The following is a 20,010-nucleotide window of genomic DNA, read 5'->3' on the forward strand; positions in this document are numbered from 1 at the left end:
AACAGAGCTTTGAAAATACCTAGCTGCCATTTCCTGGCACACATGGTCTCCATCATCCAGATCGGCAGTGTTGGCTCCATCATGGCAATGGCCATATTTCCAAAACAAATGGCACCTGGGCAAAACAATGAGTGTCAGTGTCATTTAGGGTCTGTTTTTGTTCTTTGGTCCTTATTTGCTCTTTGTTGCAGTGACAGTCATGGAGACATGATGGGAAAGGCCAGCTCACACAAGAACACATACATTCGTATTACCCTACTTAAGAGTATCATATAGTGACACTAATTCCTAGCCGCTGAGCCTGAAAAGATGCCTCTAAATTTTGTGGATTTTTTTTAATCTGGTGACAGCTCCCCTGACCATCTCTCCTCCTCTCTCCCTCTCTCCCCCCCTCTCTCTTTCTCCCTCTGTTATTTCATTACTGTAATTTAATTGTTATTTATGACATCTATTGTACGTCTGTCCGTCCTGGAAGAGGGATCCCTCCTCAGTCGCTCTTCCTGAGGTTCCTACCATCCCCCAAGTTTACTGCAGTTAGGGACAAACACCCTTTTTTTTTTTTTTTTAACTAAAATGGCCGACTGTAAGAAAAGGAGGAAGTGCAAGCCTGTTGGTTTCAACTTTTTCTTTTGTGGACAGAGAAGCTTGTTACTTACTCCAATATACTTACTCCAATACCACTTACTTACTACTCAATATATGCATGGGACTCTTATTATCACCCACAATATTATCATAGAGTGCATTTAGAAATTTTACACCTATCATTATTGTAATATGACATGCATCTGTTTCCATTGTTGCTGTGCCTCTCTCCCCCCTGTCTTCCCCTCTCTCTTTCTCTCTCCTTTTTTGTCATGATTGTATTTCAATTGTTATTTACGACATCTTTTGCACATCTGTCCCTCCTGGAGGGAAAAGGATTCCTCATCATCCTCTGCCACTCTTCCTGAGGTTTCTTACTTTTTTGTTTTCTTTCCCCATTACAGGGGTTCTTTTTTTTCGGGAGTTTTTCCTTGGTGATGTGAGGGTCTAAGGGCAGAGGGATGTCGTACACTGTAAAGCCCTCTGAGGCAAACCGTGTTTTGTGATAATGGGCTTTATAAATAAAATTTACTTGACTTGACTTGACTTATTGATACACTTTTTTTGGTGGTATTGGTTAAAGTTGAGTGTGGCCCTTTTTTTCTCATCTTGGTACGTATCTGTGTGTGTCCAATATGAAAGGCAATATCCCATGGATACCTCTAAGTGGGCTGAGCTTCGGTTTCTATACATCTACTCTATTTTCTTACCTGCTGCGATAAGAATGTATGGATCCTTCATTAGTGTCAGCAGTGGGGTCCCCTTCTGACTCTGTGAAGGACACAGACACAATAGTAACATTCTATAAAACAAAAATTGTATACTGTCGTTCTTAACCAAACCTACTGTTAAAGATTCAAGCTATAAATCTCAACACAATCTGCTTTTGACTACATAGAGAGAAAAAATCTACTTATTTTGTACGTTTGCACACAAACTGAATAATCTGAAATATAATCTTTGAAAACAAATGTATGGTTTGGGTGTCATAGCATTGACTGAATACAATCGCGAACAATGTTTGTAACCATATTTAATAATAAAATACCATTGGATGCACAAACTCCCAAATGTTTAACTCCTCAAATGTCATATAGCAGCAAATCATTACTTAATAGGGAACTATTGAGGAACCAATGAGAAATTAACCATTAGTTAATGGTCAGTTATTTTTTTTTTTTAAAGATTATTTTTTGGGGCTTTTTTGCCTTTAATTGGATAGGAAAGGTCAAGGGTGAAGGGGAGAGAGAGAGAGAGGGGGTGACATGCATAAAGGGCCGAGGCTGGAATCAAACCCACAGCCATTGCGGTGAGGACACAGCCTCTGTACATGGGGCGCCCACTGTATCCACCAAGCCACCAGGCGCCTCAGTTAATGGTCAGTTCTTGAGTAACTCCCAATCAAATGCCATACAGTAACTAATCATTAGTTAATTCATTGATTGATAATGACTTAGGGTACTGATAAGGAACGAATGAGGAACTAACTGTTCCTGTATGTATGTCAATTTAATACTGTGGTGATAATAACTTATTTTTATTATGTTTAGCCGTGACTAAAGTTGTCTCTGATTTGAACATGATTGTGATATTGGTGATGTAACAGATTTAACAAATGAGTAACATATATGGATGTCCAAAGAGATTTTCTTTAAATTTAGGGCTTTTATTTTGATAGCTTTCGCTTAGATGATAACTTCCTGTATAAAGCAGGGGTAGCCATTTTGTTTGTTGCTGAGGGCAGATGAGATTTGCAATCCTCAGTCATCCTTTCCTCTGCTTGTTTTTGTGGTATTGCCACAATACCTGTGCTGTGACTGCACTGATGTTTTACCTCCAGCTCGCCTGTGTTGTGGGCCTTGGTTGCGAAGATGCCGTGATCCTGCTCGATGCGACCTTCTACTGCCAATATTATGCATCAGGCCTACCCTATTAATATACGCATGGGACTCTTAACAACACCTAAGATATTTACAACGTAACATCACAGGCTATCAAAGAGTGCATTTAGCAATTTTATGTCTATCACTATTGTTATATGATATGCTATTGTTACCATTATTGCTGTGCTTTTCTCCCCCTCTTCCCCTCTCTTCCCCACTCTCTCTCTTTCTCTTTCCTTTTTGTCATTACTGTAATGTAATTGTTATTTACGACATCTATTGCATGTCTGTCCTTCCTGGAAGAGGGATCTCTGTTCCTGAGGTTTCTACCCCCCCCAGACAATGTGAAGGTCTAAGGGGCAGTGGGATGTCATATACTGTAAAGCCTTCTGAGGCAAACTGTGTTTTGTGATAATGGGCTTTGTAATTAAAATTGAATTGAATATTAAATTGAATTTAACGGTCAAGTAATAATTAAGTAATGATTCAGTACTCTCTAACTACTCAGTATGATATTTCACTTTATGTTTTACTTTTTAGTTTTTTGTGGAACTTTTGAGGTTTGTCAAACTATCAGTGCAAACATCTAGGTAAAGAGGATAAATACTAGCTTTGATCCAGACCACATAAATGCACAAGACAATTTCTGCATCCATCTCTGCATCTGGGGAAATGCTGAAGTAGACATAGCAGGACTAAACACTTGCTGTGGTTCTTTCCAAATTGTTCTTCTTGGGATTCCAAATGCCTTTCTCTGCCATGCTGTTCCGTGCACGGGCTGATGCTGAGGGGCTCAGGGGTAGCTTCTACTCTCAGGCCACTGGGATCCCAAATAGGATCACTGCTCCCTCCAACCATGCATATATTGATGCTAATTTGTTCATTATTTATAAGTAATACTTATTGGGCTTCTTTGTTGCACAGTATGCAGGAGCTGGCAGGATTACATTTGGCCAATGAAGATTGGTTGATTGGTTATTAGGTTGTTCCTCATTTGTTCCCTCACTCATTTTACTAATCAACTAATTTTAGGAGTTACCAAAGAATTGATCATTAACTAATAATTAGCTCCTCATTCATCCCTTATTAGTTACTGCACTCATTTCTAAATTAACTTTTCATTAACTAATGATTAGTTACTGTATGACATTTGATTGGGAGTTAATCAAGCACTGACCATTAACTAATAATTAGCTCCTCATTCGCTCCTCATCAGTTCCTTCGGTCATTATCAATTAATGAATTGTTAACTAATGATTAGTTACTGTATGACATCTGAGAGGAGTCACTCAAGAACTGACCATTAACTTATGATTAGTTCTTCATTCGTTCCTCATTAGTTCTTCTCAGTTTTGGTGTACCTTATTATGGTTAGTTCCTCATTGGTTCCTCATGTTGTTCCTTAAGTAATGGCTAGCTACTGTATGGCATTTGATTGAGAGTTACTCAAAAATGGATCATTAAGTAATGATTAGTTCCTCATTCGTTCCTCAGTTACTACTCTTTTTTGTGTACCTTATTGTAAAGTGTTACCTTTTTATTTACAAAAACTTATAATAATAATAATAAAAACTAAAAGTAGCACCTTGTGATTGTATGCCTACATGCATCAGTCAGGTTGAACTTACAGTTTACAGCCATGTCTATAAAAACATGGATGCTTCACACACATCCTGTTCCTAGTAGCACAGAAGGTCTCTACAGTCAGCTCAGTTTTAAGGTGGACACCAAAGATTCATGCCACTTATTAGGGCTTCCCTTCTGTTCCTGAGATATGATGTTGCGTAATGGTCAGGAAAGTGTTTTTATGCAGAATTTTCTGGTGTCCCAGTTAGCATTTGACCTCTAAGATGTAAAGTGAACTTCATCATTATATCCTATGAGATATTTGTGAGAAATATGAGCATATGAATTCTTCAGTTATGGCCAAAAACATATTGTATGAGGTCACTGTTACTTTGACCTTTGACCTAGGGCCACCAGATTCTAATCAGTTCATTCTTGAGTCCATGTGGACATTTGTGCCAAATTTGAGGAAATTCCCTCAAGGTCATCTTCAGATATCATATTCAAAAGAAAAACATTCATGCAAGGTCACAGTGACATTGACCTCTAAACATCAAATTCTAGCTCACTGTTAAGTCCAAGTGAATGTTTGCGTCAAATTAGAAGAAAATCAGCACTTTCACAGGAATGAGACAAATGTAAGGTCACGGTCAGCTTAACCTTTGACCGCCAAAATAGAATCAGTTTATCCTTGTGTCCACTCAAACATTTGTGCCACGTTTGGAAAAATTCCCTCAAGGTGTTCTCGAGATATTACATTCACAAGAACGAGACAGATGAGGTCACATTGACCTTGACCTTTGACCTATAATAACCAAAATCTAATCGGGTCATCATTGACTCCAAGTGAAGGTTTGTGCCGAATTTGAAAAAAAAATAAAAATCCCTCAAAGTGTTCTTGAGATATCCCGTTCATGAGAATGACAGACAACACAAAAACATGATGCCTCAGACCTCAGCTGTCACTAGCACAGAGGCATAAAAATAACTCAAATATGAGAAGAAAATGAAATTTCAGTCTGTATTCTGAAGACAGACTCCCTTCTATAATAAATCCTAGTGAACATGTCTATGACCTAAAAGAATCTGCCCGTTATTTGGAGCTAATGAAAAGTCAAACACCTTACAGACAGGAAACAGAAAATGGGATTTCCTGCTCAATACAAAGAGAATAACAGTGAGCCGAATACAGCTTGGCTTGAACTGAATGGGGCAATTGTGTCTTGCTTCAAGTCTCTGTGGAACCTTATTAAAGTATCCAAGCAGGCTGCTGGACATTTCTCAGAAATACCTGATGATGAATTACATTGAAAAAATGAAAGAATGCACTAATGACCAGACACAGATTCTATTGTTGGCTTTGCTTGCAGTAACAGATATTTTTTTTCTTTTATCTCAGCCACTATGTTAAACTTCTGTTCAAGCAACAGAGTATTCTTTCTCTCTCTCTCTTTTTCCTGAAGGGGTCATTAATTAGTGTTAAAATTTTTTCTCTTAATGAGGTCACTGAGGCCTCTGTCAAGTGCTTTTCACCCTCTTTATCCTGACTGGCTTCAAGAGCCATTAATACATATACCCCAGCCATCTTGTGAGCACAGTTATAGACATGTTGATAATTTCCAGAGCATCCCACATTACGGTTGGGTAGATCATTCTCCCATAAAGAAATCATAATAAGTAAAAAAAAAAGAATCATCAAATGCTTTGAAACCTTAGCAAATTGCTTTATTTGAAAAACATGGCTAGAAGGCAACGAGCATCTTTACAGGAAAATATCCCAGGATTAGCAGGAAAAAAAGAAAAGAAAAGAAAAACAGCACATAAAAGAAAAAGGAAGTAAAAAGGAAAGTAAAAAAAACAAAGGAAATGAAAGTGCTTAAAAATAATAATAATTGTGTAACATAATTTAGATATATAATTATGATAATTATATAGTTTTATGGAAATTTTGACATTCTCTTATCTAATTTTCAATATTTTTTTTGCAATTTGCAGGACATTTCTTGCCAAGTTGCTCATTGCATCTTTCCCCATGTGTTAAAAGAAAACAAACCTATTTGCTCAGCATTCAAATGATGAGACACTTGTGAAAGTGATGTTGCTCCAGGTTTCAAAGTGAATCAGACAAGTCTGCTGAACACTGATATTTCACCTACAAAGCTGCATCACATTTCAGTTCATACCTTTAAACTGCTGAGTGTTTGACTATTGACTATGAAATTTCTTTTTCAGTTTTTCTGCATTTAAACTCCATGCTGAGGAACAAACATGGAGAAACAGACAAATATGGCTGACAGTCATGGGCTCTTTCGCTTTTTACCGCCTGCATTACAACTCATGAGCTTTGTCGTCAAAAAATATCCACTTATTAATTCTCATTTACTTATAAATTTTTCAAATAGCCTTCTAATTGGCTGTTGCCTGACACCTCTTGGTAGCCAGACTCAATGATACTCGACACCACAGATCAGAGAATGGAGCCATTCAAAAGTCTGACAAAATATTACTTTCATCAATTACACTTCATTATGTTGCTGCTCTTCAGGTTTTTTATGCTCACATACATAATTTGATGCTAGTTATTTTAACTTTGCTTTTGAAATTAAGATTGGAACATAAATGTTTTAGTGTCCTTATTTACCTTTGTGAATGTCAGGCACTGTCAAGTACTTTGCATCAGTGTTAAAGGCGCTATATATAAACTGGGTCTCATTTATGAAACACCAGTAGCACGAATTTGTGTGTAAAATGTTTCAAAGAAGGAAATTTCAGCATTTATGAATATGTTAATAGCTCTGATCTTTTTTTAAGTACTAATGGAATCTACAGCTGCCTCTGACTGCAGGTAGTGCTTGTGTCAAAAAAGGAATGCACAGAAATATTGCTTGTCATTATTAGAAATTACAATTTTTAATTCATATTGTGCTCTGTTATGTTTAGTTTTCTCCCACTGCTGGGGAGGCAGGAAACAAACACTGCCAACCAAGTCATCTTGCAGCCCTCCTTTCTCTTTTTCTTTCTTTCATTTTCCATCCTTCTCTTGTGTGCATCCCCGCTCCCCCAGCTCTTAACATGCTCTGTTGTTCTGTCCCCACGCCTCCTATCTCTTTCCGTCTTGATTCAGTTCTGTGAAACTCCTGTTAAAGTGCCATTTATGCATCACAACAGTTCCATAAAATAAAAAATAAAATAAAATCATAATTATAATGCTAAATCGGTGAGAGCCCAACACGATTCATGCCAGCGGAAAAAGTGAGAAATAACAACTGGAAATAACTTTTATCTCAGCATCGGAAAAATTTTACTTTACCTCTCTCGCTTTCTTTGTTAGCAGCATGTACACAGGTGGACAGGATGCACCTATGCATTGTAATTGCCCCCTCCTAATTTGGTGCTCACTGGCTGTTGATGGGCAAGGATGTATGCTAGGTGCTGACTAGCAGGAGCGTGCTGTCAATTTACGACTGATTGGCATTCATGAACATAAACACATGCCTACGATCCTGCAGTGTTCATAAATCTGCTGTAGGTTTTTAGTACCACAGTGTTTTATGCGCAGATCTACTCACAGACTAACATTTTATGAATCACACTCAGTAAGTGCAGTCCATTATCTGTTTACCAAGAGCCGTGGATGTTTTGTTAGGTGCCATCCACTTTCTCCATTTCTCTCCACACTTCCTGTATTCACTATCCAATTAAAAAAACATAGTCTTTAACATGTTCTGCAGCTGGAAAGGTCACCTCAATAATAAGATCACTTTCAGGAAATGAATTATCAAGGCAAAGAAAAAAACAAACAACACACCTCTGGTTCCACCTTGGTGGGCTGAAGAACAAAGAGCTGCAGAGCTGTAGAGACACACAGTGAATACACTTAATGGATTCCTTTCATTTCAAAGATACATATTGTTTCAAAATGTATGAAATCATGTTGTTTAAACAAAATTCATTCATTTAAACAATTCCTTCTACAGTGAACATGTTTACAATAGTCCGGTTTTTGCTCTAATTTAAAAAAGACAAAATTCCTACTAAGCTGTTCACATGTCTAATGAAAATTAATATTCCACTAATACTCCTGTTTACATGCAGCTGTGCATTCTCTTAATGATGTGCCCTCACATGTCATTTATCATACTAAAACAAAGAAATAGAAGAGCTGGAGCTGCTTCTCATTTTGCTTCTTTGCATTAAAACTTTGATTTTTTTTTCACAGTTTCCTAGTGGTGGCTGACTAGCTGGACTCTCTTTCCTGCAACCATCTTCTTGAGATGGGCTTTGCTGCTTTTTTTCCCCCAGGTATCCAAAAACAGTAGTCTTTCATAAAAAAGCAGGAATGTTTCTGGACAGAAATGTGGGATTCCTTCTTTTACATGCATCTCCACCACAGCTTTGCAAACTGTTGGCTAGTTGGTTTGTGTACAAGGTATCCATTACAACACACAGAGCCGACTGTAAACAACCAGCGGCAGTGTGTCGCAAACTGCAGCAGTTGAGATGCATATTCCATATTTGCTGTATACATGCCCAAATACTGCTTCTAAAACCCAAATAATTGGGGCATATCCCACATGTCTCTGTCGGATATTGCTAATTCTGAAAACAGCCTAATTTCAAGTATTTCATGGAAATATGCTTGTTATATAAGCCACATCAAATTCAGAATATTGTCATACTCATAACAATAAGGGAATATTGGTGTGCATGTATCCATGGCCTTTTACTATTATTCATTTGGACGTAAGAAACAATATAACTATACCTCCATCAAACAAAGCCAGGAAAGCCAGAATCAGGAAAGGAGCCGTCTTTCCAACAAACTCATACATGACGCTGCCGAATGGGGGTCCAACTGTGAAGGACACATGGGTCATTTTTGGAAAAATCAACTTCATAGTTGCTGTAGTTACAGCAGCTTTCCCCCTCAGTTACTCGCAAACATATCTTAATGAATAAATATGTTAGCTCAACATGTAAAACTGATGTTTTGTCAGTTGTGACTTTACAGACACATTATGTGGATACACACCTAGCACTCCTAATGCCAGACCTCCCAGAGCGATCCCGATAGCGTGACCTCTCTCCTCATCATCTGTGTACACACTTGCAAGCATTCCCATCCCTGAAAACACAGACATATAGATCCTGTTTTTACAGTTGCTGACACAGGGCGGCAAATCCTACAACACTTATACAGTAAATACTATTTAACATAAGTGCTGAGGTAGCTAGTTCCATGATGATGACGACTTTCTTATTTAAAAGTAGAATCAGTACTGTTTTGGAGCAAACGACCCACATATGAGTGTGAGCAGTGTTATAACAGGTGATTGGCTGGAGTCTTTCTCACGTTTTGGTCACATGAAGTCTGCAGCAGGACGTGGTGTTTGCCATAATAATGCATCTTAGTTCATTAAGAGACAAATAGCCTCCCTGTGCGTGATAAACTTGAACTCATATTGACATGGATGAGAGGTTGGCATATTCGTCACTGCTTCTTTTATGTATGATTATATTTGAGTTCATTTCTATGTTTTCCTATCCATCCATGCATCCATGCATCCATCCATCCATCCATTCATTCAATGGAAGGATGTTCTAAAAAAAACTTCAAATGGAATTAAAGCTGCAAGCAGCGATGAACGGGCCCTCGCACCCCCACGTTAGTCGGGGTTACTGGCGTGACTTCAACTGTCCCAGTCTTTAATTTTAGTGAAAGTCGGAAAATGCATGCAGACAATGTGGACCATTATGTGGCGCCTTAAACAACACAAATGTAAGTCATTGTCTACATGATTTGTAGACCAAACCATGTAAATTTCTTGTATGTCAAAGGATAATTGTGTTACAAGGTATACTTCCTGTTGCCAGGAGGTGGTGCATTGAGTATCACATGTTGAAGTGCTCAGGGCTGCAACCTGATCACAACCGTCAAATTTGGGGCCAATCAGTTATTGCAAACTAAAGTTACAGCAACTTCCTGTTTGGTGGCGAATACTCCATTGCTATGGCAATGGCTTTCATTGAAAACATATGATCTTCACAAGGAGGCATCATGAAGGTCAGCTTTTGTTACCAAGTTTGAGCTGAATGTGGTCAACCTGAAAGGGGATGCACCTAAAAATATATATCATGTGACTTCCTGTTTCCAGTAGGTGGCGGTATGCTGATAAGTCAAATGAGCAATGCATATGTGTTCAGGTCAGGACTCTCATCAAGCATGAGAAATTAGGGGCAGATTGGACAATGTCTGGCTGAGTTACAAAAACCTAGCCACACCCACATGGTGTGACGAAAACCCAGAAACTGAATAACTTTCGATGTCCCAGGATCTTTCATTTCAGTGAAATTCGGAACAAGCGGGCAGAGAGTTTCAATTCAATCAATCCAGTTAGATATTTCATATGCAGTAATACGTCCTGTGACCACTAGGTGGCGCTAGAGGCCAGACAAACACATCATCTGTAGACCAAACCATGTAAATGTCATGTAAATCAAAGTATAGTTGTGTTAAGAGGCTTACTTCCTTTTTCCAGTTGGTGGTGCTGTGATTATCAGACCTAATTGACATGTTGCTGTGTTTAGGGCTGCGACTTGATCGCACCTGTAAAATTTGGGGCCAATCAGTCGATGCAAAGTGAAGTTATAACAACTTCCTGTTTGGTGGCTAAGACCATGTTGTCATGGCAACAATGTTCATGAAAAAGCTCTGAAATCACAAGCAGGCATCTTCAAGGTCTCAACACTTTTCTTACCAAGTTTGAGCTGAATATAGTCAACCTGTAAGGAGGTGCACATCAAAATATTAATAATATAACTCCCTGTCTTCAGTAGGTGGCGCTTTGATGATTACTCAATTGAGCCATGCAGATATGTTCAGACTGGGACTCTTATCAAACATAAGAAGTTTTGGGCAGATCGGATGATGTTTGGCTGAGTTACAACAACTTCCTGTTTCATGGTGAAACATCAAAGTTGGAAACCAAGTCACGGCCACATAGTGTGAGAAAAATCAGTTTTTATGTCACATGTCTTTAGGTGTCATTGACCACAGTCAATTGGGAGAAACCTGTAGGAGATACACATCAAAGAAGAACACGTGATTTGTGTGATGATTTGATGTTTGGCCCCATAACAGCCACACGGTGTGACAAAAACTCACGATTTTAATAACTTTTGGTGTCCGACTCCTTCTTAGAAGATGTTTTTAATTTCTGAAATCTGTAGGAGAAGATGTAAAAAACATGATCCCTGAAAATGGCCAAAAACGTGAAAAAATTGCAAATTCAAATCAAAATGGCCGACTTCCTGTTGGATATACCGTATGGGTCCAAGAGACTTTTTTATTTGTCTTGGGGTGTTACATGTGCCTACCAAATTTGGTTAATGTAGGTGAAAGCAGAGGCGGGGCTGTGTTACACAGATGTAATAGGGGTTGCTTCTGAGCAATTTTTTTTTAAATTTGCACCTGAGACCCTTAAAATATCAAAATTTTCACCAGACCTGATAAAGTTGCAAAGTTTCATGAGTTTTTGAGTATGATAATGCCCCCCAAAAGGCAATTCATTTATAGGAAGAAGAAGAAGAAGAAGAAGAAGAAGAAGAAGAAGAAAAAGAGGAATTCCTTAGATTTCAATAGGGTCCTCGCACCAGTTCGGTGCTCAGGCCCTAATAATAATTCCTTGGATTTCAATACGGTCCTCGCACCCGTTCGGTGCTCGGGCCCTAATAATAATAATAAAAATAAGAAGAATTCTATCAGTTTCAAGAGGGTCCTGGCACCGTTTGGCACTCGGGCCCTTATAATAATTAAAGCTACAAGCAGTGATGAATGGGCCTTCGCACCCCCATGTATGTTGGGGTACTGGTGGGACTCCAGCTATAGAGATCGTGTATTTCTGTAAAAGTCGCATAATATACGCAAAGAGTTTGAACCCTGGAGTAAGCTATTTCACATTGTGTAGTACTTCCAGCTGCCAGCTTCCAGCTTCCAGCAGTGGAGGAGAGACAAATTCCATGTCATCTTTTTGTACATCATTATTGTACAAACCACATCAATTTCATTCAAATCCAATGGTAACTGTCCCTCAAGGCTTACTTCCTGTTGCCAGTTGGTGGCACGACTATGACTAGTAAATATACCGTTCGGTGATCGGGCCCTAAAAAATGACCATGATAATTAGAAATCAAGTCCATATCTTTGAAGAAACATGCAATTTTTCCAATGACTCTCCTGTCAGATTTAATAACTAAAATAACGTGATATGAATTGTACTTATGTTTTTCTTTTTCGACAAGGGTATACACAATAGTGTGTGTGTGTGCATTTATGGCACCATATTGCATCGTATCGTATCATATCTTTTGTTGTTAAAAGGTATCCTCTGACTTAAATGAACCAGTTGTCAGTTTTTTTTTTCATGGAATTAACTTTATGATGCAAGATATCCTATGAATTTTATTTTGTTTCTTTTTTAATTTCAATTTTTATATTTCTTTACTATTTAAAATTCCATTTTTTATGATTTATCACTCCTGTATCACTATGCCACATATTTCTTAAAATATACATTTAAAAAAATATTTTTTTTTTAAAGAGAGAGGGAGGTCTTACCGGCCACAGAGGAGCAAGAGGAGCCCACACCTTGCAGAGATCTGGCCAGAAACAGCAGAGCGTAGCTCGATGAAAAGGCGAACACTTCACAACAGCGAGAACAACAGAAATATAGACAAAGGAACATCAGACATGATCCAAGCGATCTGATTTTCTAATAATGATGACATGTCTGGAACTTACTGATTGTAGAGATGAACATGATACAAAAGCCTGCAAATATGGGAAGCTGGTATCCTATTCTAAAGACACAAAGAGAAAGGACAGACATTACATTTGTGCAGTAAGCATATAATTAGTCACATATGTCTACACAAATATACAGTACATGACATAAAAAGCTTCATTCCTTTCATAATGTCTCCTTCTAAAGTAGTGAGACCTGCAGAAAATTTGTTTTGGAGGGCTGCTGATTGCCAGTTTGAATCCACTATTGCTTTGGTCAACAAGGACCAGTATGGTAATGTAGATCATGAATACTCTAGGTATCGCCTGCTGGCCAAATCTGTCTTACGGCAGTGTGCTAATTCACAATAAAAGTGATTCACACTGGGAATTGTTTTTGTACTTTTAGTATACATAAGGTGCCAGAAAGCATAAAGCGGCATCAAAATAGGGCTTTTGTATATATATATATATAAAAAAAGTATCAGTGGAAGATGCCCTGCATCCTTGGACAGAGGTCCTAGCTAAGCCCCTAAAATCGTAGAAATGTCCTGAAATCCTAGCAATGCCTTAAAATCCTAGAAATGTCCTAAGATCTGAGAAACTTCCTAAAATCCTGGAAATGTTCTAAAATCCTGGAAATGTCCTCAATTCCTGGAGACCTCCTAAAATCCTAGATGTGTCCTAAAATCCCATAAACATCCTAAAATCCTAAAAATGCCCTTAAGTCCTAGAAACATCCTAAAACCCTAGATATGCCCTAAAATCCTAAAAATGTCTTAAAATCCTGGAGACTTGCTAAGACTGCCCCCTGGCCTTGTTTTCATTTTGCAAAAGTGGTCCACATGCAAAGCCAGTTGAGTGTCCCTGGTGTAGATTGTCTCCATCTGTATATGGGGTGTCAAAACAGCAAGCGGCACCACCATGTAGCAATATGAAAGCATAACCTGAAGGTCAAAACAATCAAAATAAATTGCAAAGCAAAAAATGTCTTGTAACACCATAAACACGAAGCATTTGTAGAAATTCTGCATTTGCATGACACCTTCTTGCCAGTTACAATTGTTAGCCTGACATTTTAACCGGAGGAGGATGACAACATTGTGTTTCATTAAAATGCTAAAAGCTGTCATGCACATCAGAGCTAGTGTATTCCCCCGTAGACACTCGACATGCTTGACTTGCCTTGTATTGTCCTCTGTCAGGAGGGAAGGTGACTAAGAACCGGTAATGTTCCTCGCCTCAATTACACCATATCTGAGTGCCCATCTGAGCCACTAAATATTGCTTTTGAGGTGGGTGCCAGTAATGTTGGAGCATCTACACTACCTCTCTCCCCTACACATCTATCTTACATTCTGCTCAAGTCTTCAGACAGGCTCTGTTCTGGTAGGTTTTAATCTTCAGAAAGTTTCTGTTGTTTTTGGCCCATTATTATTACTCTCCTCCAGGAATGTAGGTGCCACTCAACCTGTGGCCAAAAAAAACAACAAAAACATAGAAAATGGAAAGACTAAACCCAAAAAATAAAAAAGAGACGATCATAAGAGAAGAGGAATATCAGATATTACATCCAGCCAATTTGCTCAACCTAATTCAATAATAATGGTCTCTCCTTTGCCATAAATTTGCTGTTGTATTTTCATTATAGTGATTGCAATATCAGATGCTCGACCAAATAAATCATCAAAGTGCAGTCTGTAAAAGATTTGAAAAAACATGCCCTAATCTGTCCAGGGCCGCTGAATTGACTGATCCCAACAGAATTACAATCAAGCACATAAACTTTTAGTGCTTTATGCAGCTTTTCACAGCATGATGACTGAACCACACAGTACTGCTGAACCCGAGGTGCCCTTTGATGATTCTTTCACACACAGTTTCAGGTCTTAAGACAAGTATACTTTGAGAGGTGTTTAGGTTGATCAACATGTGTCAACGATTATCACACTCAGATTTGCTGAATAAATAATCCAGCCAGCCATGCATGAAAAAAAGACAGATGCACATGCACATACATGTGATCACACATAATCAGGAACTGTGCTGTATTTGATTCAGGAGGATTGGATCTGTTGCAGCTGACATGACATTACACCCTCAAAACCTACATGATATCAAACATGTTGACATACGCATCATTTGATTATCCTGTCTGGAACTTAAAAAAGAATCTGTATATCTTCAATTTCTGTTAGATGTTGAATTCGATAAGAGCATAATTGTTATTTTGAGCTTTCCAAACAAAAAGGGGAAATCTGAAGCACATGTTTGGCCCTGGGCTAGCAGGAAGCCTCTGTGGCCCGAAAGGACTCGTTGATAAATTATGATACTATGATACTATGATGCTCTGTTCTTTGTCATTCTGATTTAAATGACATTATTTCCTCTCCAGTGTTCTTTTTTGTATTTTCTTTTTAACATTTCTTGCTTCATGTCTCAAAATGCAGACCCTACGTTCTATCACATGCCACACAAGGCCTTCCATATAGTTATTCAATATATGTTCCCCGCATGGCTTCATTAGAGCTAAACACTGAAGTCAGAAAGCTTTCTGTGGATACGCTGTATTTGTTACAACTGACATTTTGTGAAGTAGCCAGTATAAAAAGTATGTCACTGAGAGGTCAGTGTATAACAGATAAAAATGTGACAGCAACCAACTGAGTCAAAACAAACCAAAGCAGAAAGCTAAAGTAGTAGTAGTAGTGGACTGCCTTGGCGTGGTCTTTACATTTTCCCTCTGGGGAACTCCAGAGCTTAACTTTCCCTATACAAGTGGGGGACACGTCAAGAGAAACTGTTTTCTGAACCCAGAGGAGTTAGCAGAGGGTTCTAAATTAACTTTGTTGAGACTCCCCAGTTGACATCTGCAAACAGGTTCTGCTTTTAAGCCACAAAAAGTGTCAGCCTTTGACACTTTGACAGTTTTGTGGGGTCTATTCTAGTTCACAACAGGGTGTCAAGACATCCAAATGAACTCCAGGAACCATTCAGACATACAAGAACAATCATTTATCACCTTTCTTTGACACAAGGATGTGAAAAATAATATGAGGGAGTTAGGTAAAATTATATTTTATTCCTTTTCTGTGATGGAGCCATACTGCCATCTAGGGGCCTTAGTTATGCGTAACTTCGTAATGAACTGTATAGTTTTATCGTGTTTTACATTCATTATATAATGTTAAACGGTAATCCTAAATCCAAGTAGGCCTAATTACCAAGTTCTTTTCAGTCCATTGGACAACGTTATGTTATGTGTGATTACTTAATAAGGTCAAACCAAGGATCTTCAAAGCTGTGTGTTACATTCATAGTTGACTTTAGGTCTCCTAGCATGTGTTTGTAATTACTGCAATAGGACCATCGTGGTGATGAGAGACGTGACTTTATATGTAAAGGGTCAAATTGAGTAATTCAGCACAAAGTAGCTATGAAAAATAAATGTCTCCTATATCATGTCAGGTCCTCTAAAACTCAACGCTGCATGTTCGCTCGGTGTAAAGGTTTACTACCCCGCCTCCCATTCGCACCACAAAATTCATAGATTAAAACTTAGTGAGCTCTCAGCTCAGAGCTTCTTTCTATTTTCCCTTTCACCGCGGCACTTCTCCTGTATCCTCGCTTACACCCTTTTTCTTTTTCTTCAATTTTACAAGAGGAGCCGCAACAGCTCACCAGAGCTTTACTGAACTTTAACTTTTGAAGCCATTCTCTTTTTAAATCTCTTTGATGCTTTTCTTTAGACCAGTTTTTGGTCAGTAAAGACATTATTGCATTTCATTTCAAGTAAACTCAAAATATTAATTTAAAGTGGCTTTATCAGACCAACGGCACTACTTTTGATTATTTCTGCGAGGTTTAAATTTGGAAGGACACTCTGCGATCTGCCGTCAACTCTGCCACGGATCTAGAAGCAACACCTGCTGCACAAACTGTCAGCATCCGTTGCCTGCCCTTAAAGACTTTGTTTAAAGACTTTTACCGGTTCGTTGAGGCGGACACCGAGGCCAATTAAAGACCGCTGCACACCGACTCCACCTGCCTGGCCGACGCCGCCTTTCAGCGGGGCACCTCGTCTGGAAGACGCGCCGCAACTCTCCACTGGAGCGAAGTGACTACCTGGACCTCCCCGGAGAAGTTTATCCAAGTCGGCAAAAGTAGGCAGAATAACATCTTCTAGTGATCAGAGTTGATATCGTATAGCGAAGCTTTGATACCAGATTTCTAAATTCTATTTTACCATTCAGCACGCATCCACGCTTTAGACGGGCACATATTTCTACCCACTATCATCCATAATTAATCATTTACATCACCTGAATAAACATTAATTTGGTTCCCTTTCATTTGTTTTATTTCATCATATGCCACATTCCTCCCTCTATTTACTCATCATTTTATAAGCCTAAATAAAATATTACATTTATCACCAAGTCGTTGTCTGTCGATATTATTTCATGAGAGAAACAAGATCAATGTATATAGGATAAATGGTACAGATTGTGAGATTGATTAAAGTGATAACATGTTTTGAAACTGTTATAATATAAAATAAATTTTTCTCCTAAATGGAGAATGGTGCCCTTTTTTACTTTAACAAGTGCAAAATCCAAATTCTAACGTAATTATTAATAACTGCTACACTTTTTATTTATTTTTTTATATTTGTATGTACCAAGTAGAGCTGCGCTCATAATTTTGTTGTATGCTCTGCCTACAATGACAAATAAAGCATTCTCATCCTTTGAAACATGTGATATCTACTATCCAAAGAATGTCTGCATCAGTATTGGTAGCATTTGAAGAAAGACTCGTGGAGATATAGATGTTAATTAATTTTTGCATGTTTTGAAAAGTATAGAGTGACTTCTGAATTGATCATGGGCTTATGTGAGGAAAACGTTATCACAATTCAGTGTATGTGCTAGTAAAAATTCAGCTCTGTAGGATGATTTTTTAACTATTTTAATTATTTTATTTATTTATTTATTTATTGTTTTGAAAATGAAATGTCTAGAAATTTTGATGTGTTGAAATAAGCTAATCATTACCATGTTTTATGCATGGACTGAGTCATGGCCCTAATGGATTTTGTATGAGTCCCTGTTGATGTTTACGAGATATAAACATGTTGTAGCGCTCTCCACTGACAGAATGTACCAAGACTGCGTAGCAAAGCTTGGAACTAGTATCGAAACAGGTTCACCTCTTTTTGGTGCAATCACTTTAGCCAGTTTTGATTTATGTAAAATTTAATTTGAAGGTTTAAACGAAAAAATTATTAGAAAATGGACCGAAGTACAGAAATTTTCCTCAAAGAGTTTAGATCACTGAAGGTCTCTGTAGGTGATCCTGGCAAAGTTTTGGGAAGCCACAAAAAGTGGTGATGAGTTCAGAATGATACATGAACATTTAAACTTGATTGTCACAGTACCACCTTGAGGTCAACGAGTTTCATTTTAATGTGCCTGAGTAACAGATGGAATTTGCATTCCAGCAGATAATTTGGGTGAATTTGATTTTATGATGTTTGCTGCACAAACACTTCTAGTGGTGAATAAAAGGGAGGAAGAAAGTATAATAACAAAAACAAACAAAGAAAAAAAAAACAAAACAAAAAAACCCAAAACAAAACAACAACAAACTAACAGGATTTGAGCAACAAGTGTAGCTGCATGGACCCCTTGTAAGAATAACTGTTCTTAGTCCTAATGGTATGTCTCAGGGGAAAATATGCTGGGCATTAAAATCACAGTTCGGTGTCAAACATTATATCCTGTAAAAAGAGGGAGAGAAAGGACTGTAGCATTCACTTTTGTACAAGAGGTAGAAAAACTACAGCTATCAGAATGCACTGCTCCTCACTAACGCCAATAAAAGCTAGTGGGCGACTTAAGTTATTCCTCCAGAAAACATTATGGCAGCTTATCCATACCAAACAATTTTGTCTGACAGATAAAGCAGAAGTTAAAATATATTTCTGAAAACATTTTGGGCGAGAAATAGGCAATGTAGTAAAATAATCTTGTTTCATATTTGATTAGCACTTCTTAGTCTTACTGTTTGATCTATTTTTTTTATGCTCTCCTTTATTACTAGGAACAACAATATGGTGTCCGCTTCTTGATCACAAACTTTCATATTACTGCTAAACAGTGCACTAAAAGACATGTCCTAAAACATTTTAGGCAAGAATAAGGCAGCGCAGAAACAAATCCATGATTTGTATTTTATCAGCACTGCCTAGTGCTCATAGAGAGAGAGAGAGAGAGAGAGAGAGAGAGAGAGAGAGAGAGAGACAAAGACAAAGACAAAGACAAATGAAGGATGATCTATAGTTCGAACAACAGCCCAAGAACCAGCCAGCTGCGGATCTGGCAGATTTTTAATGTTTTAAGGTTTTATACAGTTAAAGCAATGTCCAATCATCATCCAGTTTAAAAAGGAGTATAGGGATATGATTGTCTTAATGTACAGGGATGAGGAGAGCTTTGATCATCACCTGGTGTTTATATGGATTTATGTGTAGATTGGGGTGTAGTTAAGTGTAAATATTCAGTTTGTTTGTGTGAATGTGAGTACATTCATATTTTGTTTATAAGTATAGTTATAGTTTATTGTATATCAGATATATTGAAAGACATTGCAGTTAATTGGTTTATGAAATCATGTTTATGTGTGTATATTTATGTGCATGTATGCATTTACATGTATGTGGAGATGTGTATATAGATGTATGTATGTGTATACATATATATATATATATATATATATATATATATATATATACACACACAGACACATACACACACATATATACAAACACACACATATATGCATATATTATCTATAGCACTGGTAATAATTTAATATTTTTTATATGAGATACACAAGTGTCTATTTTCTATTTATATAAGGTTGTGTAACAAGTAGTATATATTATGGTTAAAATTGTAACGATTGAGATCTTGGTGTGCACGTTGGTACATGTATGACTAGCCTTGCATTTCTTTAGGAGAGTTTTTGATAACAGTATAATTACATAATAAAGGGGTAGAATTAAATAAGGCTATACTTCTTCCTACTCCCTTTCGCACATCCCTTTCGGAATTAATGATGTTTTTTTTTATTTCTTTTTCTTTTGTTAATGATATGCTTTTAATTACTGTTTTACATGTTCTAAATAAA

General features: G+C 37.7%; 1 protein-coding gene across 2 annotated transcripts in view; it reads right to left on the reverse strand.

Annotated features, from left to right (window-relative positions):
• The window catches only part of slc18a2 (solute carrier family 18 member 2), a 46,584-nt gene that overhangs the window by 17,124 nt on the left and 9,450 nt on the right, over nt 1-20,010 (reverse strand). For both annotated transcript variants that reach the window (XM_088086538.1, XM_042502757.2), the window contains 7 exons: nt 12,835-12,893; nt 12,652-12,735; nt 9,067-9,159; nt 8,800-8,889; nt 7,843-7,886; nt 1,296-1,356; nt 20-115 (listed from right to left, as the gene is read on the reverse strand). In XM_088086538.1, coding sequence (XP_087942664.1) covers nt 20-115; nt 1,296-1,356; nt 7,843-7,886; nt 8,800-8,889; nt 9,067-9,159; nt 12,652-12,735; nt 12,835-12,893 — 527 coding nt within the window. The remainder of the gene's footprint in view (nt 1-19; nt 116-1,295; nt 1,357-7,842; nt 7,887-8,799; nt 8,890-9,066; nt 9,160-12,651; nt 12,736-12,834; nt 12,894-20,010) is intronic.

This window comes from Plectropomus leopardus, chromosome 13 (assembly GCF_026936395.1).
Source record: "Plectropomus leopardus strain MGB_pleo_1.0 chromosome 13, ASM2693639v1, whole genome shotgun sequence".
In the NCBI taxonomy this organism is placed as follows: Eukaryota; Metazoa; Chordata; class Actinopteri; order Perciformes; family Serranidae; genus Plectropomus; species Plectropomus leopardus.